The sequence below is a fragment of the Rhinatrema bivittatum genome, chromosome 7, assembly GCF_901001135.1.
Source record: "Rhinatrema bivittatum chromosome 7, aRhiBiv1.1, whole genome shotgun sequence".
Lineage (NCBI taxonomy): Eukaryota > Metazoa > Chordata > Amphibia > Gymnophiona > Rhinatrematidae > Rhinatrema > Rhinatrema bivittatum.
The window spans coordinates 287908222-287931079 of NC_042621.1; the positions used below are offsets into that span (position 1 = coordinate 287908222).

Genomic DNA, 22858 nt, shown 5'->3' on the forward strand with positions numbered 1-22858 from the left:
ATAGGAAACAGAGAGTAGGATTAAATGGACAATTTTCTCAGTGGAGGGGGGTGGGGCAGTGGAGTGCCTCGGGGATCTGTACTGGGACCCGTGATCTGGAAAGGAATACGACGAGTGAGGTAATCAGATTTGCAGATGATACCAAATTATTCAGAGTAGTTAAATCACAAGCAGATTGTGATAAATTGCAGGAGGATCTTGTAAGACTGGAAAATTGGGCGTCCAAATGGCAGATGAAATTTAATGTGGAAAAGTGCAAGGTGATGCATATAGGGAAAAATAACCCATGCTATAGTTACACGATGTTAGGTTCCATATTAGGAGGTACCACCCAGGAAAGAGATCTAAGCGTCATAGTGAATAATATATTGAAATCGTCGGCTCAGTGTGCTGCGGCAGTCAAAAAAATAAACAGAATCTTAGGAATTATTGGGAAAGGAATGGTGAATAAAACAGAAAATGTCATAATGCCTCTGTATCACTCCATGGTGAGACTGTACCTTGAATACTGTGTACAATTCTGGTCGCCGCATCTCAAAAAAGATATAGTTGCGATGGAACGTACAGAGAAGGGTGACCAAAATGATAAATGGTATGGAACGGCTCCCTTATGAGGAAAGTCTAAAGAGGTTATGGCTGTTCAGCGTGGAGAAGAGACGGCTGAGGGGGATATGATAGAGGACTTTAAAATCATGAGATGTCTAGAGCGGGTAAATGTGAATCGATTATTTACTCTTTCGGATAATAGGAGGACTTGGGGGGCACTCCATGAAGTTAGCATGTAGTACATTTAAAACTGATCTGAGCTTTTTTTCACTCAGCACACAATTAAACTCGAAGGGGATGTGGTTAGTGCAGTTAGTATAGCTGTGTTTAAAAAAAGATTTGGATAAGTTCTTGGAAGAGAAGTCCGTTACCTGCTATTAATCAAGTTGACTTAGAAAATAGCCACTGCTATTACTAGCATCAGTAGCATGGGATCTACTTAGTGTTTGGGTATTTGCCAGGGTCTTGTAGCTTGGATTGGCCACTGTTTGAAACAGGATGCTGGGCTTGATGGACCAATATGGCATTTTCTTATGTTCTACAAGATGTCAATTTCAGCTTTGTGTGACACAAGTTGTTTGTTTGATAGACCCTTGTCTTGGTATATAGTTGTGTCTCATTGTTTGACAAGCGTTAAACAAGTATTCCTCCGCTGATGTTCCTATGCCTTCTTGGGATCTATACATGGGTTGTCCTTTTGGCACATTTGCAATTTCAGTCTATCAACGACATTTATCTAAAACTGCTTACATCGAAAGCTGTCTTTCAGGTAGCTAAGGGTTCAGCCCAAAGAGTTTTGGTGTTACAAATGCCTTCTTGCTTAGAGTTCCTTTATTGGTAGCAAAGTATATGCCTGAAATTTGCATTGTTTCTTCCTTTCTGCCAGTGGTGGTCATGGCCTTTCATTTGTTTATCTTGGGTACCTTTAAGATATTTCAAGGAGACTAATGCGTTCGGTGGTTAGATCATTTGTTTGGTTTTATATGATGGAGAGCAGAAAGGTGACAGCAATTTGAGCTGTAGTAGTACATTAGATTAAAGAGGTGATTAGCTTCCTTTGTATTTTCTGGTAGTCTCTTAACTAAACAGGTGAGGGCACATGCCACATGAGCTCAGGTTACTTCTTGGGCAGAACTGAGGTTAGTATTTCCTTGGAGTTCGATAGAAGGTGGCTTGGTCTTCTGGCATTCTCTTCCTAAGCATGATCACTTAGATGTCAGTGTCGAAGAGCAAGCCTCCTTCACCTTCAAGGAGTGGAGAGCGGTTTTTGACAGTGTCCTGCCCTATTCAGGAGTAACTTGGGTACATCCCATTTGTCTGGACTGATCTGATTGGATGAAGAGGAAGGTGAAATTAGTTCTTACCTGATAATTCCCTTTCTCTGAGTTCAGTCAAAGACCCTCCCTGTTTTCTGGATGGATAGGTATTCAGTTTGTGTTTCTATGCAGGTGAGTGATTTCACATTTGTTATGAATCTTCTGGATTCTTCAGCTTCCGTGTTATTTTGGAAATCCACTGGTGGCTTAAAAAAATACAAAAGAGAATTGATAATGTTTGATTTACATTGAAGTTGTCCTCAGCTTGTTACAAATAATACCGGCAGGCTGAAGTTAGCACGGATGCCTATAACGGGTGACATTAGCGAGCCTGTTGATTTCTGTCTCTGTTTGCTGGTCGATGGGCATAACCCATTCATCTGGCCTCAAGGAAAGGAAATTATCAAGTAAGAACTACCACCTAAAACGGATTGCAAATTCCCTGGAAGCCCAAAGGAGCAGAAGGACGCTTCTGGGCAAAGGATAAACAAGTGCTTTCAGCTGATTAACTACTACCCTATAAACGTCATTACAGTTTCAAAACTGGAAGTAGGGTTATTTAACATTTGTTTCAGATGTAAATACACAGCAACTGCCCCATATAAGAGTGGCAGTTTTCACATGCTTAAATGTATTCAGTGATAAAGATTAATAACTCAGTATGCATAACTTTTTTTTTGTCCTGTAGGATATTGAGCGACAGGTGCGAGAGTTGAAAGCAAAGATCTCCGCTATGAAGGAAGAGCGCGAACAGCTAAGCTCTGAGAGACAAGAGCAGATTAAACAGAGGACCAAACTAGAGTTGAAAGCCAAAGACTTGCAGGACGAACTGGCTGGCAACAGTGAGCAGAGGGTAAGCAGAGATGGTGTTTGAATAAGGATTTCTATGCTTCAGTATTGTTAGAATAAATTCTACATTTCAGTAGATATTTATGTGAGCTATCTACAGGTTTAGATGAAATACTGCTCCTGACTTCCAAACTCAGGGGCTGTGGATGTTTCCATCATTTACTCTTCCTCATCACAATGACAGTCTTTATTTAGCCAGAGGTCATAGAAAACTGTTCCAACTAGAACTGCTACGTATGTATCTCAAGCCTGGCCAATTTCCATGAGCGATGGATGGGTTTCCCACCCAGTATAAGTAATGGAAACCAGGATTGGGATGTAAACCCATCTCTCACCTAGCAGCATAGTAGTTGACCTCTGTGGTTTCTGAGATTAAAGACAGTTTGAATATTCATTATTTGGAATTCCTTGAGGTCTAAAAGCCTCCAGTTATTACATTTTCCTAAATCGCATTTCCTTTCTGCTTGGAGTTTAAAAAATATTCTATAGAAGTTTTACAGTTTACTAAAGATAATGGAGAAATTACTTACCTGATAATTGTGTTTTCTTTAGTGTAGACAGATGGACTCCAGAACCAATGAGGAACAGTTTAACAGTCTCCAAGTAACTCTTGGTTGCCATGGTAGAGCTGAAAGGGGCATCAATCTAATCATCGATTGTTCAATTATTACCCACTGTTTAGAAGAGTTCTGTCTGAAAACATCCAATAAGGCTCTTAATTGGGAAGCAGCAAGATACCAATGGAGATTAGGCACCCCCAGACCTCCACGTATCTTGGGTTGATAGAGTACCCATCTCGACATCCTCGGTGGCCAACGCTTCCAAATGAAGTTATGAACCCTTTTCTGCCAGGTGCATAAAATGGCCACCAAGATAAAAATTGGCGGCGTGATAAAAAAAGTTTAATAATTGTGGCAAGATAATTCATTTTTTATGCTGGCAATGTGCCCAAACCAAGAAAATCTATCTCTGTGCCATTTATCTAAATCTTTATCTATCTCTTTGTAACAAAGGAGCATAATTGAGACAAAATAAATCCGAAATACAAGGTCCAATACGAACTCCTAAATATTTAAGGGAAGACTTGGCCCACTTAAAAGGAAGCTGAGACTTCAACAGACCTATTTGAGAGGATGGTAGGTTGACATTTAAAATTTCTGACTTATCATAATTAACCTTAAAACCAGACACAGCGCTAAATTAATTTAATTCAGCCACCAGGCAAGCTAATGAATGTCCTGGATTAGTGAGGGTGACCATGATATCGTCTGCAAATAAAGAGAGCTTGTACTGTGCCTCCTCTACTTCACTCCTTCAATCTGGCCAGATAATTGCACTCTGGCAGTGAAAGGCTCAAGAAACAAAGCAAAAAATAATGGGGACAGAGGGCAGCCTTGCCTAGTACCTCTCCCCACTTCAAAACGTTCCCCATATCCCCCATTTACCTTCGCACATACCTGAGGGGCATGATAGACTTCTCACCCAGTGAAGAAAAAAAGGCCCTAAACCAAACTTCTCCAGTAATTTGAAAAGGAATGACCAGTGTATGGGAAAGCAATACTCTCTATGGACCCACCATAATAGGTCTATAATCTTGCGGATATTATCAGCTGCTATTCGGCCAGTATAAAACCAGCCTGGTCGGTATGAACCAATTTTGGTATAACCTGGTTCAATTGTTTAGCCAGGACCCTTGCCAAAATCTTGAGGTCCAAATTAATTAGCGAGATTGGCCGGTAAGATCCACACAGGTTTGGGTCCCGGCCAGGCTTTGCAAGGACCGAAATGCCTGCCACTTTAACGGCTGCCACAATAGAGCCCCCATCACATACATAATTAAAATAGCGGGGCTACTAAGATATGGGAAAATATATTATAATATGCACTAGAATAGCCATCCAGGCCCGGTGACTTACCCGATTTCAAGGATTTTATAACCTGCAACACCTCTATTGCACTAACTGGGCTATCTAGGAGGTGCTTTTGCTTGCCTGAGAGGGATGATAAAGGGACTCCAGATAAATATTCATCAATAGCCACATCCTCTATAGTCAAATCCTTTTTGTATAAGGAAGCACAGAACTGAGAGAAACACTGCCTAATTTCTTTAAGACGAGGTGAGAATTTCCTGTTGGGGGTTTTTGATTTTAGCTAAGGAGCTTTGCCCACGGACGGCCTTGAATCTCCTATGGACCGATTTCAGTAAAATGCGCGGTAGAGCCAGCGCTCCAAGGCGAGTGACCGCTTTCCCAACTCGCGCTCAGGCCACTCTCCTGGGTGCGCGATTTTGTATTCAAATGAGGGCCCGCGGTAATAAGGAGGCGCTAGGGACACTAGCGCGTCCCTAGCGCCTCCTTATTGGCAGAAGCGACGGCTGTCAGCGGGTTTGACAGCAACGCTTAATTTTACCGGCGTCTGTTGTTGAACCTGCTGACAGCCACGGGTTCGGAAAACGGACGTAGGCAAAATTGAGCATCCGTCTTCCAACCCGCGAGCCAAGGGCAGATTTTTTTTTTTTAATATTTTTGGGGCCTCTGACTTAATAGCGCTATGGTATTAAGTTGGAGGGTGTACAGAAAAGCATTTTTTTCTGCTTTTCTGGACACTGTCCCGGTGCCGGTCGAAATTAACTCCTGCCTTTGGGCAGGTGTTAATTTCTGAGAGTAAAATGTGCGGCTTTTGGCTGCACATTTTACTTTCTATATCGCGCGGGACTAACTAATAGGCTCATCAACATGCATTTGCATGTTGCGAGCGCTATTAGTTTTTGGGGGGTTGGACACGCGTTTTCCTCGCGCTAATACCCCTTACTGTATAAGGGGTAATTATAGCACATCCAGGCGGGGGCTAACTGTGCGCTTAGCCTGCAAGCTAGATACCGCCCAGCCTTATTGCCCCTTCAAAGTAAGCCTGTTTATTAATTTCCATTTGGTGAACAAAAAGATCATCCTCCAAAGTTTGAAGCTCAAATCTCACTAATGTCAATTGCCTGTAAATATTGGAAGATTGGGTTTGCATATGCCTGCGGGAAAGATCTATGATTTTACTCATCAAGCAACACCGCTGTTTTTCTTCCTCTTGTTTACGAAAGGCAGCACGTGAGATAAAAGAGCCCTGTATTACTGCTTTAGAACATTCCCAAATTACGCCAATAGAGGTTGATTCCATTGTATTAAAATGGAAAAATTCTAGCATTTGCTCTTGAAGATGGACGCAGAAGGGCTCATCTTTCAGCAAAGATTCATTCAAACGCCAACATTTATGGCTAGGATCTACATCCTGGAGAAAAACATCGATCCAGCCTGGGGCATGATCTGACCATGTAATGTTATCTGTTTCAGTAGCATGCACCCTATTCTGAAGCAGCTTATCCACCAAAAAATAATCTATACGAGAGTAAGAATTGTGTGGTGAGGAGTAGAACGTATAGTTGCATGACTTAAGATGTCTTTGCCTCCAAATATCCACCAGGCTTCACTGAGTCATTATAGTAGAGAACATGCTCCTTACCCCATGAGTGGACTTGGATGTCGGGGATGAAGAATCGAGATGTGGACATTGAATAAAGTTAAAATGCCTCCCTAACCGCAAAAGCCCTTCAACGTGATTCAAGAAAGTTCCCTCCAGAGAGTGCAAAAAAGACAGTTGGTCTCAATTAGGTGCATACAACGTGACAATTGTAAATATCACGTTGTGGACATATCAGCTGCTATTCGGCCCGGAGAAATACATAGGGGTAGGCATTTTGATATCCTGTCATCTTGTCTTTGACATCCTATTTCAACTGCCATGCTGATATGCCAGTTGAAATAGGATGTCAAAGACAAGATGACAGGATATCAAAATGCCCACCCCTATGTATTTCTCCCCACAAGAGCTTGCAGCAATATATTGATAAGGAAAACTCTTAGTATGTAGCAACCTCTCATGCAGTTTTCTCAAATGAGTCTCCTGTAATAGAGCATTACCTAGCGTGTAGCCAGATGGACTCAGGACCAATGGGTATTATGCGCTCCTGATAGCAGATGGGAGACGGAATCAGATTTCAAAGCTGACGTCAGCCTACATATACCCGTGCAGCATGCTTAGCTCTTCAGTATTTCTCTGTCTCCGTAGCAGATGCGGACACTATCCCAAACGAGAATAGTGTAACATTTACAAGAAAGAAGAAAGAAAATTTACCTTTAAGAAGAGAGCCCCGCTTCTCCTGTGGTGAAACCTAACTGTCCCTCCCCCAGTCGAGACTTTCCTGAGGTGATTTTTGATATCCCTCAGAGGTGAGCCTTAGTCCGCTGGCTGATTCCCGGCGTGGACTTATCCCCCAGGGTGGCTGAAAGGCAGCGGGTGCTAATTTGAGCGCGGCGGTGAAGGTATTCCCCTCTCCCCCCGCAGCTGGAGGCCGCCCAGGACGCGACCGGTAAGCGCCAAGACCAGGTAAGGTAGAAACCTTTACTTCTAAGTCTCCAGTCTCCAAGGCTCGAACAGCCATACCGTCCTTCCTCCGTTGAGGTTTAAATCGGGTTGAGCAGCCCTCCTTCGGTGTGAGTGTCCACACACATGGAGACCCTCCGGGGTGGGGGTCACCATCTTGCCTTCGGGGTCGTCGGCGCCATTTTCCCCCTCTGACCGACGGTACGCGCAGGGCAGGCTGGAGGCCTGAAGCGCCTAACTTAAGCACCTAACTACGGTTTGAGCGCACAGCGGCGCACATATCTGGGTTGCGTGCATAACTGGGCCGCGCGCACAAACTCAGTTGCATGCACAACTTGTGCGCACTTCATGCGCATAGCTTCTGCGCATCCGACGCTAGCAACTAAGCGCATCCGCACGCTTATCTCCACGCACGGGTGGGTTCCTAAGCCCTACACGTGCACAAATAATGGCACCGCCAGCCAAAGGACCCTTCCTTTGCCCAGCCTGCTACTTAAGAGCCGCGCAGCCTGGATTAGAATCTTCCTGTGCCAACAGTGTGAACAGAACCAGGGAGACCCAAACCAAGACCCTCTACAGCCAGGAGAGGGATCCAGAACCACTGAGGATGGCACCCCGGATCTAAGTGTTTCCAACTCTGCACCCCCACAGGTAAATTCCTCTGGGGCAACCTCTGCAATCCCCCCTGGGATCAACATGGACCCAGGAACCTTCTCCTGGGTGGAATTTTTTTTAAAGGGCTGCAAACCTTTGACAAGGCACAACCAGCCCCTACTACCCACCTAATTCAAACCCTGCTGGAAGCTCAAGCACTTCCCGGCCCCTCCCGGGTCCTCGAGGCATGCCTCTCCTAACCAAGAGCATCCCTGATGAGGTTCCTGACACCTCAGAAGAGGAAACTGACTCCCTGGAAGAAGGAGAAATTCCCCCAAGGATGGAGCCATACCTGGACCATGCTCAGATTCTTCCACAAGGACGACTTACCAGCCCTCGTGTCCCAGACTATGAAGACCCTGGGTCTTCCAGGCACGGAACCTACATCGGAACCAAAGAAGAATCCCATGTTGGTGTACCTCTGTAAGGCCTCATGCTATTTTCCTATGTTGGAGCCCATCAAGGAACTGATTGACCTGGAATGGAATGCTCCAGAGGCCAATTTCAAAGGGGGGCGGGGACTAGAAGCCCTATACCCACTGGAACCCTCGGCTAAGGAACTTCTATATTTCCCCAAGTGGATGCTATGATCTGTGCAGTCTCAAAATGCACTATGATCCCAGTGGAGGGGGGAGTGGTGCTGAAGGACGCCCAGGATAGAAGGCTAGAAGCCATCCTTAAACAGTCCTTTGATGTTTCAGCAATGACACTACAAATTGCTTCCTGCTGTGCATTAGTGGTACAGCAGGAAGCAGAGATGCAACCACCCCCGGAGAAGCTATGGAGCCTGCGGTCTCCTTCCTCACCGATGCTACTGCAGACCTTGTGCGCACCTCATCCAGGGGTGTCGCTGCCGCAGTGGCGGCAAGAAGACAATTATGGCTCCAGAATTGGTCGGCTGACGCGACTTCCAAAGCGAACCTCACAAAAATGCCTTTTAAAGGATCCATTCTGTTTGGGAGCGAACTGGAGAAATTAGCCAACAAATGGGGTGAATCTCCAGTATCCCTATTACCTGAGGACAGGAGCAAAACAATATATCAGCGCTCCTCCCCCAGAGGAACCAAGGGTAGAGGATTGCAGCGCTTTAAGCCTTACAAGAATACACAGTCCCAAGCACCTCGTCCTTCAGGAAGGTCTCAGTCCTTTCAAAACAGGCACATTAAGAGAGGAGCAAGCTCAGGGGCAGGCCTCGGCCATACCCCACCATAAGAAGACGCAGACCCATCTACAGGAAGAAGACATAGGGGGCAGACTTACCCTATTCTACCAAAGATGGGTCGAGAGAACTTCGGACAAGTGGGTCCTAACTATCATTCGAGAGGGGTACTCGCTGGAATTCCAAAGCATTCCCCCAGACAAATTTATGACATCGCCATGCCACTCTCGCTCCAAGAGACTGGTAGTGGAAACCACCCTAGCAAGACTATTCAGCCTGAAGGCAGTAGCTCTAGTGCCCATGCTTCAACAAAATACTGGCCACTATTCCATTTATTTTATTGTTCCCAAGAAAGAAGGAACATTCCGGCCTATCCTGGACCGCAAGGCCGTCAACCGTTACCTGAAGTCTCCACACTTTCGCATGGAAACCCTACACTCCGTTATGATGGCGGTACAACCGGAAGAATTCTTAACCTCCCTGGACCTATCCGAAGCCTATCTTCACATCCTGGTCCATCAGAATCACCAGCGCTTCCTGCGCTTTGCGATACTGGGCCAACATTATCAATTCCGTGCGCTGCCCTTCGGACTAGCTACCGCCCCCCAGAACCTTCACCAAAATAATGGTGGTATTGGTGGCAGCACTGAGGAAAGAGGGAGTCCTGGTACATCCTTACTTGAACGATTGGTTGATCAGGGCAAAGTCTCCAGAAGAGAGTTGCCATATGACCACCAAAGTCAAGAATCTACTACAAGAACTCGGGTGGGTCGTGAACACAACCAAGAGTTGTATTCAGCCCTCCCAGTCACTAGAATACCTGGGAGTCTGGTTCGATACCAAACAGAACAAGGTCTACCTTCCCCCTCCACGAAGAAGGAAGCTAATGGATCAATTATAAAAGCTGTTGACCTCGGTCCGCCCCAAGGTATGGGACTACCTTCAAGTCCTCAGCTTCATGACATCAACTCTGAAAGTTCTTCCATGGGCAAGGGCCCATATGCGGCCGCTACAATGTTCCCTACTGTCACGATGGAATCCAGTGTCCCAGAACTACTCAATTTGCCTCCAGCTACCGACAGAGGTTCGGGAGCAACTTCAATGGTGGCTACAGGAAAAACACCTAAGGCGTAAACCTATCTGCACCGAAGTGGATCTTGCTCACCACGAACGCAAACCTGTGAGGGTGGGGAGCCCACTGTCAGGAACTGAAGGCTCAAGGACAATGGAACAAGGAAGAGGCAGGATGGAACATAAACCACCTGGAAGCTCGAGCGGTCAGACTAGCCTGCCTATAATTCAGCCACAGACTCCGAGGTGAGTCCATCAGAGTCATGTCGGACAGCGCAACGACCGTTGCCTACATTAACCGACAGGGAGGAACAAAGAGCCAGCAGGTGTCTCTAGAAATAGACCCCCTCGTGGAGTGGGCGGAAATAAATCTACAAGGGATTTCGGCCTCCCACATCACGGGAAAAGACAACATCTCTGCAGATTACCTCAGCAGAGAAAGCCTAGACACCAGGGTAATGGTGGCTGGTGGACACAGCCTTTCAGCTGATAGGAAATCAATAGGGTCTCTCAGCCATGGACCTACTAGCAACTTGTCGCAATGCCTGGGTCCCCAGATTCTTCAGCCGCAGTCGAGAACCACAATCTCAGGGAATCGACCCTCTCATCCAGAACTGGCCAGAGGAAAGCCTCCTGTACGCCTTCCCACCCTGGCCAGTACTGGGCAGGGTCATCCACAAGATAGAACACCACAGGGGACTAGTCCTACTAGTCGCTCCGGATTGGCCAAGAAGATCATGGTACGCGAACATGCGAAGACTATTGGCGAGGAATCCTCTACGTCTACCACCATCCAGGGACCTTCTTCATCAGGGACCGATCTCCCACGAAGACCCGGCTCGATTCTCTCTTACGGTATGGCCCTTGAGAGGACTAGCCTAAAGAAGTGCGGCTACTCGAAAGCCATGATTGACACCCTGCTTCGGGCACGCAAGTTCTCCACATCTCTGTCTTACATACGGATCTGGAGAGTATTCGAAGCTTGGTGTGAAGACCACAGTCTCCTCCCGAGGACAGCCAAGATTCCCACGATCCTAGAATTCCTACAGGACGGCTTGCAGAAGGGGTTGTCCCTCAACTCACTCAAGGTTCAAGTCGCAGCACTGGCCTGTTTCAGGTCCAAAGTGGACGGCATTAGACTATCAACTCATCCTGATGTGTCCCACTTCCTGAAAGGAGTCAAACAACTCCGATCACCACTAAAGTAGCCAGTTCCTCTATGGAACCTCAACCTAGTATTAGACTTCCTAGCAGGGGAAGCCTTCAGACCAACAAACGCCCTGTCTCTACGTCTCTTGACCTTAGACAGTGTTCATGATTGCAATATGCTCAGCTAGGCGCATCTCCGAACTTCAAGCATTATCCTGTCGTGAACTGTTCCTCAGGTTCACCCCGGGCACCATACAGCTACATACGGTACCATCCTTCCTTCCGAAAGTGGTTTCCCAGTTCCATATGAACCAGACCATATCCTTACCATCACCAGATGAGCACAGGGATTCGGAAGACTCACGCCTCCCCCGCCACCTGAATGTCGGCAGAATCCTAGTCCGATACCTGAAGAGATTGGAATCCTTGTGCAAAACTGACCACCTGTTCGTTCTTCACAGCAGGAAGAAACAAGGGGAAATGGCATTGCGGGCCACCATAGCCCGCTGGATCAAAGAAGTAATTAATGCTGCCTACATAGAGGCAGGAAAACCATTACCTCTGCAGGTCAAGGTGCGTTCTACAAGGGCCCAGGCAGTCTCCTGGGCTGAAACCAAGCTGCTGTCATCAGCCGAGATCTGTCAGGCGGTGACATGGTCCTCCTTACACACCTTCTCCAGGTTTTACTGCTTGGATGTTCAGGCCAGGAAGGATACAGCCTTCGCAAGGGCAGCACTAAGTGGGCCACGGGCAGCCTCCCACCCAGTAGGGGAGTAGCTTTTGTACATCCCATTGGTCCTGATTCCATCTGGGTACACGCTAGGAAATGGAGAAATTACTTACCTGATAATTTCGTTTTCCTTAGTGTAGACAGATGGACTCAGCATCCCGCCCACGGCTACTCCAGAAATCGAGAACCTCAGATATCAAATCTCGAGACTTTGGACTGGAGACCGCCAGTGCACTCAAACAAAAAACGCCAACACCTGGGCAACTATGGGTGTCTTGAACTAGGGTTAGACCGTGGCTTACTCGTACTTGCTCAGTCTCGAGATTTGATATCTGAGGTTCTCGATTTCTGGAGCAGCCGTGGGCGGGATGCTGAGTCCAATCAGTTGAACCAGTTCAAGTTTAATCAAGGGTAATCAAGTACAGTGGGCCCTTGAGTTACGACCAACTCTGGTTACTACCAACTTTCCCAGTCTTGAGTTACGACCAAATTTCGAGTTACGAACAAAATTCTGGTTTTGAGTTACGTACAGATTTTGAGTTACAACCAAAATATTTCCATATTTGGGGGGGGGGAAGAGAGAGAGCCTAGCCATAATGCCCTCATACTAGGTAGGTATTTATACCCCTATATGAGGACCACCTAGTTACTCGAGGTGAGGTGTAGGTATTAGTGTAGGGGTTAGGGACCACTTTGACATGCAGAGTGTGGCATACAAATACAACAGCGTACTCTTGTGAAGACCTTCGGAGTGAGGAAACTCACCCAAAGATGAGATTTGTGCAATGTTCTCTCAACCTAGCTTGATGTTACCCAGGTAAAGAGTCCATATGCAGATATCGTAAAAGAGGTGAAATTGTTGTTTCTGGTAGGCCAGGCACATTTTATAACTTTTTGGTGAGTACACTAGGAAATTATTGGTGTTTCTGGTAATTACAGACATTATACAATCATTTTTTATTATAGAAATGGTTAGGTAAGGGGTGCTTTTGGGAGGTTTGGAACGCATTATGGGTATTTCCATTATTTCCTATGGAAAAATAGTCTTGACTTACAACTAACTTGAGTTACAACCAGCCCTCTGGAACCAATTGAGTTCGTAAGTCAAGGGACCACTGTATTAAGCAACATATATCCATACTGGCTTTTCGAAGAGAATACTGAAGAGCTAAGCATGCTGCACAGGTATATATAGGCTGATGTCAGCTTTGAAATCTGACTCCGTCTCCCATCTGCTATCAAGAGAGCACAATACCCATTGGTCCTGAGTCCATCTGCCTACACTAAGGAAAACGAAATTATCAGGTAAGTAATTTCTCCAATAGAGACTTTCTGAGAAGATAACTCTTGGTGAAGCAGGCTGTGTTTGTGTTGGGTATTCAGGCCTTTAACATTAATAGAAAGGATACGGACAGCCATTTATAAAAAGTAAAAAGGTAACCACTCCAAAGAACCCGCTAACATGATCCACATTGCGTGCCTTTTATATTCCAAAAATAATTAGGCTGAGAACACCATTCATCTGTTTCCATATCCCCACCCTCAACAGAAGGATCTACCATATCCCTCATGTAGATCTCCCCAGTTAAAGTAGGCAGTAACAGTCAATAGGAGATGAAAGCCCATCCAAACTCCCCCTCTAAAATAACATAGGCATGAACCTTCAAAAATACCATCACTATTACAATAAGATATGAATAAATGCAGCATAAACATTCTTAAAGGCAGTAAATTAAATCTCCAAGCAGCATGATCAGGAAATATAAACTTCCGATGCATCTGAAAGAGAAAAGAATGCAACTAGAGACAGAAAAACTTCGCACAGTCTGTTGCAACGCAGACCCACAGTCTCAGCCTTGGTCTGAGAGAGCAGAGTAGGATTCTTCCGAATGCCGCTGCAGGCGCTGACCTCCCTTTCCAGCCCACCGCCATCTTAGAAAGGCGTTGGTCTGGAGCGTAGAATTAGCTAACTTTGTGTAGTGAATTTCACGGGTAAATTAGTCTTTGTAAACATGTCAATAGCCTTGGATAGAGTCTTAAGCCGGTAAGTGATACCTTTCAGCACGAATTGCAGACCAAAAGGGAAAGTCCACCGATAGTAAATGTTTTCAACTGTCAGAGCCTCAGTCACCTCCTTTAGCTCATAGTGCTTGCGAAGGGCTTTTGGTGCCAAATCATTAAAAATTGCGGTGGCATGACCCTCCCAGCTCCAATCTGCTTTCCTCCTCACCACCTCATAAATATGAGATTTTAATAAGTGGCTATGTAGTTAGATAATTATATCTCAGGCTCGGTTAGGAAGCTTAGGGCCTAAGGCCCAATGAAGCACGTTCAACAGTAATTCTTTGTGGTGTATGCTCCAATGTCTCTGTGTTTTCTATGGAATTAGCCAGGAGGGACTCTCAGATCTTCACCGCCACCTCCCTGGTGTTTGAAAATTCCGGCAGCTCAGGAACCCCTCTAATACGCAGATAAAACCACATAGAGTGATTCTCTAGGTCTTCAACTTGTCTAGCAAAAAAACATGTTCCATTTGCAGGTTTCTCTGTTGTTCCGCTAGCTTATTCAAGATATCGCTCTGACCATCTATGCGAGTCTCTAATTCATTCACACAGGCTCCTAGAGCCGCCATGTCATCCCACACTTCCGAAATGGACGCCAGCAAGTCGTTCTTATGCTGTTTCATATCAGCACGTAGCTCCATAAACCAACTGCATTTCTTCTCTCGTGGGTAACTGTTACTGGCTGCTTACTGACAAGGCTTACCGCGGCCTGGGCGCCATCTTCACCCACTTTCTCAGTGGATTGTTTTATAAAAGAAAAACTGCTTTAAATCTGCTGTTTTTCGCTTTGCTGCCATCTAAGACGGGTGATGAGATAAATTAACCGCTTGAATGCTCCAAAAACGCACGGATGGTTGATTTAAACACTGGATTTAGCAAGTGAGGGGTAGGAGCTCTGTAGTTAAGCCTCCATCTCCATCGATGATGTCACTTGCCTCCGAGAGCACATTTTTAAATGCACATTTTGTGCATGTCAAACTCCTTCTGCATCGGGAGTAATGTTTACCTGCACAAAATGTTTTTTAAGTGTGGGTAAAACTTTTCAGCTGAATGCACTTTGCTGCATCGGACTGAAAGTGTGATATTTCTTGCCTGGGAAGTAGTTTAGCAGAGAGCCTTAATCCATTTTGTTATTAACAGAAAATATCTTGCCTGGAGTTTTCTAAGATTCAGGGCTTAATTTATAGACAAAAAGGAGTAGGGTTCAGGAAAGGGATGGAGCAGGGCCAGGATTGGGTGTGAAGTCTCTCTACTCCAAACACATACACACTTTCTCTCTCTCACACACACACATACAAATCAAATCTTCTTTCTCCTTATCCCAGTGATCTTCCATTCCCAGGCCCCACCAGTGCTCAACCCCCAGCTGTCCTTCGCCTACCAGGCTCATCCCTTCTCTCCTTCCCTGCAGGCTTCCTGGAAGGGAAGGGCTGGAGCAGAACATCCCTGCTGTCTGCTTAAGTCTGAAAAGAAGTAATGTAACTGTTTCCAGGCCATTCTCTCACTAATTAAGCCCTGCTAATATTTAGCTCTTAAAAAGAAAGGGTTATAATTTATTCCACATTTTGTTTGTCCTTTTGTCATGTGTGTTGGAGTAAGAGTACAACTGTTGTTTTTTACTTTCAGAAACGTTTGCTAAAGGAGAGGCAGAAGCTTCTAGAAAAAATCGAAGAAAAGCAGAAGGAATTGGCAGAAACAGAGCCCAAATTTAACAGTGTGAAAGAGAAAGAAGAGAGCGGAATTGCTAGGTCTGTAATCTGGCTAATTCATTTTGTACACCAACAATAAGAATCAACAACGCAGTGGTTCATTCTGTTGACTAAATTACCACTGCATTTGTTTAGATCTTTTTTTTATTTAGCTATTTATTTTAATGATTTTATAGCCCGCTGCCTTATACAATTGCGTTCGGAGCAGGTCACAAATAGGAATATGCAGGAGAAAAAATTGTTTCATTACAAAATTCATTCATGGGGTCCTCAATTCATTTCTTTAGTTTCAAAATAAAAATTGTGGTTTTCATTTGATTCATTTTTCATTTGTCATTAAAATCAATGGGGGAGTCATTACAGTTTGTATTGGGCTTCAGAATCGGAGTTTTCTAATCCATTGTCTTTGAACTTCTGGGAAGAAATCACCAGAAAGGGAAAAGAACTCAAAGGTACCTAAAAGGATTGTGGAAAGTGGCATCAAAAGTGGCAAGAATAGCCTAAGGTTCTATAAAGGGGCAAAGGGGTACCAGCATTGGCAAGAGTTCTCCAGATCACTGTGAGAGGAGCAAAAAAGCAGCAAAAGTGGGAAGAACACACCAAGGCTCTATAAGAAGGCAACAGCGATATGAACCCTTGATGGCTTCTCGAGCGGGGTCAGCTTCTAAGGCATCTTCAGGGGGGGAACAAAGAAAAGGTAGCAGAAGAAAACTCAAGGCAGGCAACGAGTGACTTCAAGACTTCAAAGCAGCATGAGAGGTGCAAAGCAGGCCCAGACTGGCAAGAACTACTCAAGATATAAGGTCTGGGTATGACAGCAAGACAGTGGCAAAGAGCTCCAAGGTGTAAGGTCTGGGTATAGATGCAAAGCTGAATGGCAAAAAAACTCCCAAGGTGTAGCATTGATGGGTATAGCAGCAGCAAGGTAGAATAGCATGGGATATGCCATTCATTCAGTTGAAGTATGTTTCCTATTCTCAGATTCAGTACAAGAAAATGTGATGAGAATCATTTTTTGAAATAAGCTTTTATTGACTTCCTCTGCTTGAACTTGCCTAGCTGCTGGATGGAATTCTGATTTTCTTGTTAAATGGGCTTTCTGAAGTAAATGGTTATTACATGCAGGACATCTACATGGATTCTCTAATGAATGTGGTATGGTTTTCCTGGAAAGTTGCTTTCTCCCAGGACAAGCAGGATGGTAGTCCTCACATACGGGTGACGTCATCAGACTGAGCCCTGTCACGGAACACTTTTGTATAAGTTTCTAGAACTTTGACTGGCACACTGAACATGCCCAGCATGCCATAATCCCTGTGGCCACAGGGGCTCCCTTCAGTCTCTTTTTTTTCTGCGCTGCAATTTGCCTCGTGGGTTAGGAGCTCTGTGAGATCTCTCACCTATTTTCCTCATGGAAAAATTTGAAGTTTACTTCTCTAAAAGTTCCATAACAGGTGTCTCCCATCACACTCCGTTCCCTCCGACGCTCGGTGAGTACCTTTCCCGTGTCTCCGGTCGGTTCCTGCTTCCTTACCATTCGGTTCCCGCAGGTCACCGACCGTTTTGCACCCTTTTTATCGGCATGGTGACCAGATTCCGAAAGTACCCAGAGTGTCCCCGAACAATGTCCATCATGGACCCTCACACTGTGTGTGTTCTGTGCCCGTGCTCGTCCCAGGATGTCCGTCGGTGTCCCGAATGCGCCCAAATGACTCCAAAAGGCAGACGTGCCTGTCTCGATAAGATGGAGTCTCTCTTTAAATTAAAGTCAACTCCATCGACTTCAGCCCAGTCATCACAGGCGGCTAAACGTCCTTCCATCGACAAACCTTGCCTGGAGCAGCAGGGAGATGGCAAGCGACCGTCTCCGGCGCCATCCAGGACATCAGTAGCGTCATCCTCTGTGCCAGGGAAAGACTGGACCTAGCTGCAAGGAAAGCATCACCATTGGCACTGACGCGATCCCACGCCCAGTGCTGGCACCGACATCGAAGTGGCATCGATGGCCATCGAGCCGCCTTCGAAGAGGGCCCGGGGAGAGGAGCCCCCATCCTCCTCTGCACACGAGACCCCAAGGCGTACCCCACCGACATCGGTGCCGGGTACTGAGCCCCCACATTCCTGTGGCGAGGCCAGAAACGCCTAGCTGCCTCCCCCTGTAGCTGCACTATCTACACCAGCTTTCAGGGAGGAACCGGATGGACTCATCCGCCAGGCAGTCCTCTATGCCTTCCAAAACCTGCAACCGCCATCGATGCTGGCCCCCATACCGGCACCGACCACTGAACCATCGATGTTTGCACCGTTGCTGGACCTACTCGATGCCCTCATTGGTGCTTTCCCGATTCAGCCCATTCCATCGGTACCGAGTTGGCCATTGAGACTTCCGCAGCTCCCGATACCTATTCCGGGCTCCTCGGAGGAAGACGATACAACTTCTAGTCTGACTCCAGCTCCAGGTCCATTGATGTCTGAACCACTTCCAGGTCCATCGGGGCTCTCGGGGCCTAAACGTACTCCGTTTCTCTCAATGCCATCGATTCCATTGAAGCCTCCATTGATGCCAGTACACCCTCCATTGAAGCCATCGAGGCCACCATCTATGCCTAAATGCCCTGGAAGATTAGACATTCTCTCTCCTTCAGGAATTTCCTATGACTCATGGGCGGATGTGGACATCAAAGGACCTGCTCTCAGAGCCTTCCCCTCCAGAGGAAAGACAGCAATCTCCTCCTGAAGACCTTTCCTTCGCCAATTTTATCAAGGAAATATCTGAAACCATTCCTTTCACCCTGGTGACAGAAGAGGACACCCGTCACAAGACCTTGGAGGTTCTGCAGTTTGTCGATGCCCCCCAGGAAGTTATGGCCATTCCAGTACATGAGGTCCTATTGGATCTCCTGCACAGTCTATGGGAGAATCCTGGCACTGTTTCACCAGTCAACAGGAAAACAGATGCAAAATACTTGGTACAACATGCCCCAGGGTTTCAGAAACCACAACTGCCTCATCAGTCTGTTGTGATGGAATATGCACAAAAGAAGGCTAAACTGTTACGTCCGCATTCCTCAGCTCCCTCTGGTAAAGACCAGAAGTTCTTAGATGGGCTAGGTCGGAAAATATTCCAAGGCTCCATGTTGGTCTCCCTGATAACCGCCTACCAACTGTACATGACCCAGTACCAAAGAAACCTTTGGAAGCAAGTCCAAGATTTAACGGACTCCTTGAACATAAGAAATTGCCATGCTGGGTCAGAACAAGGGTCCATCAAGCCCAGCATCCTGTTTCCAACAGAGGCCAAACCAGGCCACAAGAACCTGGCAATTACCCAAACACTAAGAAGATCCCATGCTACTGATGCAATTAATAGCGATGGCTATTCCCTAAGTAAACTTGATTAATAGCAGTTAATGGACTTCTCCTCCAAGAACTTATCCAAACCTTTTTTGAACCCAGCTACACTGCACTAACCACATCCTCTGGCAACAAATTCCAGAGCTTTATTGTGTGTTGAGTGAAAAAGAATTTTCTCCGATTAGTCTTAAATGTGCTACTTGCTAACTTCATGTAATGCCCCCTAGTCCTTCTAGTATTTGGAAGTGTAAATAACTGATTCACATTTACTCGTTCAAGACCTCTCATGATCTTAAAGACCTCTATCATATCCCCTCTCAGCCGTCTCTTTTCCAAGCTGAACAGCCCTAACCTTTTCAGCCTTTCCTCATAGGGGCGCTGTTCCATCCCCTTTATCATTTTGGTTGCCCTTCTCTGTACCTTCTCCATCGCAGCTATATCTTTTTTGAGATGTGGCGATCAGAATTGTACACAGATGCAACATACCTGGTACAACATGCCCCAGGGTTTCAACAACACCTCAACAACACCAAGAAATCCTGATTGCCATCATCCAGAAGGGACTCGAAGCAGGAAAGCATGAGGTAAGAGCGGCATATGACTCCTTCGAGACTGCTTCCCGGTTGTCAGTAACAGGAATTAGTGCTAGAAGATGGGCCTGGCTAAAAGCTTCTGATTTAAGACCTCAGGTCCAAGATAAGCTTGCTGGTCTCCTGTGCACCCGAGGCAATCTCTTCGGGGATAAAATACAGGACGCAGTGGCTCATTTGAAAGACCACCACGAGACCCTGTGTCAGTTGTTTACAGTCACTACTGATGCTTCTCCTCATCCCGCAAGAGCACGAGAAGGGACCCCAGAAGGCCATTCTACTGCTCACGTAAATATTATCCTCCTGTATCTCGAGCGAGACAAGCCAGAGCCCCTCAGAGAGGGACATACATGCCAGCCCAAAGCACCCAGAGCACAACCAGCCACACAAGCTGGTCCAGCCTCCGGATTTTGATGTGTTTCCAGAGAACAGTGGCCACTCTCCAATGAACCCAAACCCAGACATACCTGTAGGAGGTCGATTGCGCCACTTCAAACACAACTGGCGTCTCATAACAACAGATCAATGGGTACTATCCATTGTAGACCAGGGATACTGTTTAAACTTCCTCACAGAACCCCCGGACTCTCCACCCAATCCACTGTGGGCCCAAAAAGACCACACATTGCTTCTAGAGTCAGAACCTTCCACCCTTCTATGAACAAGGGCGTTAGAAGCCGTTCCCCGGATGCAGAGGGGCAGAGGGTTCTACTCACGGTATTTTCTGATTCCAAAAAAAATCGGGCGCTCTCAGACCCATCTTAGACATCTGCAATCTCAACAAATTTCTTCAGAAAGAAAAATTCAGGATGGTGTCTCTCGGCACCATGCTTCTCCTTCTACAACAAGGAGATTGGCTCTGTTCTCTGGACCTTCAGGACATCTATGCACATATCGCCAAATTCCCACATCGCCGCAAATACCTGCGCTTCATAGTGGGTCACAAACATTTTCAATACCGAGTTCTACCATTCTGTCTGGCCTCAGCGCCTCAAGTGTTTACAAAATGCCTAGCAGTGGCTGCTGCACATCTACGCAGAAACACCGTCCACGTGTTTCCTTACCTGGATGACTGGTTAATAAAGAGTCAATCCAAGCAAGGAGCTCTCATCTCTCTAAAGCTCACTACGAAACTTCTGCACTCGCTAGGTTTTCTGATCAGTTACCAGAAATCCCACTTGGATCCATCTCACTTCCTTACCTTCATCGGAGCAGATTTGGACACCACAGTTGCAAAAGCCTTCCTGCCCAATGACCGCGCAGACATACTCTCCAAACTGGCTACATCTCTGCGCATGAACAAAGCAGCCTCAGCCCATCAATTCCTTAGGTTGCTGGGCCACATGGCTTCCACGGTCCACATCACTCCTATGGCCAGGCTAGCCATAAGAATAACTCAATGGACTTTGAAATCTCAGTGACTCCAAGCCACTCAACCTCTTTCATCCCTGATCCATGTAACCGACCAGCTGCATCTGTCACTTCTCTGGTGGACGAACAGATCCAACTTGCTCGCAGGTCTACACTTCCAGCAACCATTACTCAAGTGACCTTAACCATGGATGCATCCAACGTGGGTTGGGAAGCTCATGTGAACAACCTTCAAATTCAAGGTACTTGGACACAACTCGAAGCAAAGTTTCAAATCAACTTTCTGGGGCTTCGAGCCATACGCTATGCTCTCTATGCGTTCAAGGACTGCCTTTCACACAAGACTGTTCTCATACAGACAGACAACACAGTTGCAGTGTGGTACTTGAACAAACAGGGAGGAACAGGCTCTTATCTGCTCTGCCAAGAAGCTGCGCAGATCTGAGCCTGGGCCCTTGCACGTTCCATGCATCTCCGGGCCACTTATCTAGCAGGCATACAGAACGTACTAGCAGATCACCTCAGTCTATGCTTCCATACCCACGAGTTGTCTCTGGATCCCTGTGTTGCGAGCAAAATCTTCCAACACTGGGGTCAACCAACCATTGACCTCTTTGCATCCGAGCTGAATCACAAAGTGGACAGATTCTGCTCCCTGCACAGGCAACAAAACACGTTAGCCATGGACGCCTTCGCTCGCCCCTGGAACACAGGCCTTCTATATGCGTATCCTCTGATACCACTAATAGCCAAAACTCTCGTGAAGCTACAACAGGATAAGGGGTCAATGATACTCATAACCTCGTACTGGCCTCGACAAGTATGGTTTCCCCTTCTTGATCTCTCGATCCGAGAACCTATTTGCCTGGGCGCAGCACCCAATCTCATAACTCAAAACCACGGCATGTTACGGCACTCGAACCTTCAGACCCTATCCCTCACGGCCTGGATGTTGAAAGCTTGATCCTACAACTGCTCAATCTTTCAACTAAGGTTTCTCAAGTGCTTGTAGCTTCAAGAAAGCCTTCCACATGAAAATCGTATCTTTCTAAGTGGAATAGATTTACCATGTGGTGCATGCAAAAAGGTATTGACCCCTTTTCCTGCCCCACTCCATCTCTTTTAAACTATCTCTGGCACCTTTCAGACTCTAATCTCCAGACTTTCTCGGTACGGGTACACCTCGGTGCCATCTCAGCGTACTACAAGGGGAAAGGGGATGCCTCGATAACAGCGCAACCCCTTGTGAGTCGGTTTATGAGGGGCCTACTACAACTTAAGCCCCCTCTACGGCCATCGGTTACCGAGTGGGACCTAAACGTAGTACTTGCAAGATTCATGCGTTCCCTGTTTGAGCCTTTGCACTCCTGTGATGTTAAAATTCCTTACATGGAAAGTTCTTTTCCTAGTAGCCATTACATTTGCTCAAAGGGGTCAGTGAGTTACAAGCCCTTGTCACATACTCACCCTATACAAGGTTCCTCCATGACCGAGTGGTCCTCCGTACTCACCCAAAATTCCTTCCCAAGGTGGTAACCGACTTTTACCTGAATCATTCTATAGTCTTACCCACCTTTTTCCCAAGGCCTCACTCTCACCAGGGTGAGAGAGTTTTACATACCTTGGACTGTAAACGTGCACTTGCATTTTACCTAGACCGCACTGCAGTCCATAGGAAATCCACCCAACTCTGTTTCTTTCGATTAAAAACAAACCAGGAGTTGCAGTGGACAAACAAACTCTCTCCAACTGGCTAGCAGACTGTATCAAATTCTGCTATGAGAAAGCAGGTCTTCCTCTGCAGGGACGAGTGAAGGCACACTCCTTAAGAGCCATGGCAACGTCAGTAGCACACTATTGTTCAGT

At 46.3% G+C, this 22858-nt stretch overlaps 1 protein-coding gene across 2 annotated transcripts in view; it reads left to right on the forward strand.

The window, feature by feature from the left end:
- Positions 1–22858, forward strand: part of SMC3 (structural maintenance of chromosomes 3) — a 248553-nt gene that overhangs the window by 83581 nt on the left and 142114 nt on the right. For both annotated transcript variants that reach the window (XM_029610355.1, XM_029610356.1), the window contains exons 11-12: positions 2551–2715; positions 15595–15716. In XM_029610355.1, coding sequence (XP_029466215.1) covers positions 2551–2715; positions 15595–15716 — 287 coding nt within the window. The remainder of the gene's footprint in view (positions 1–2550; positions 2716–15594; positions 15717–22858) is intronic.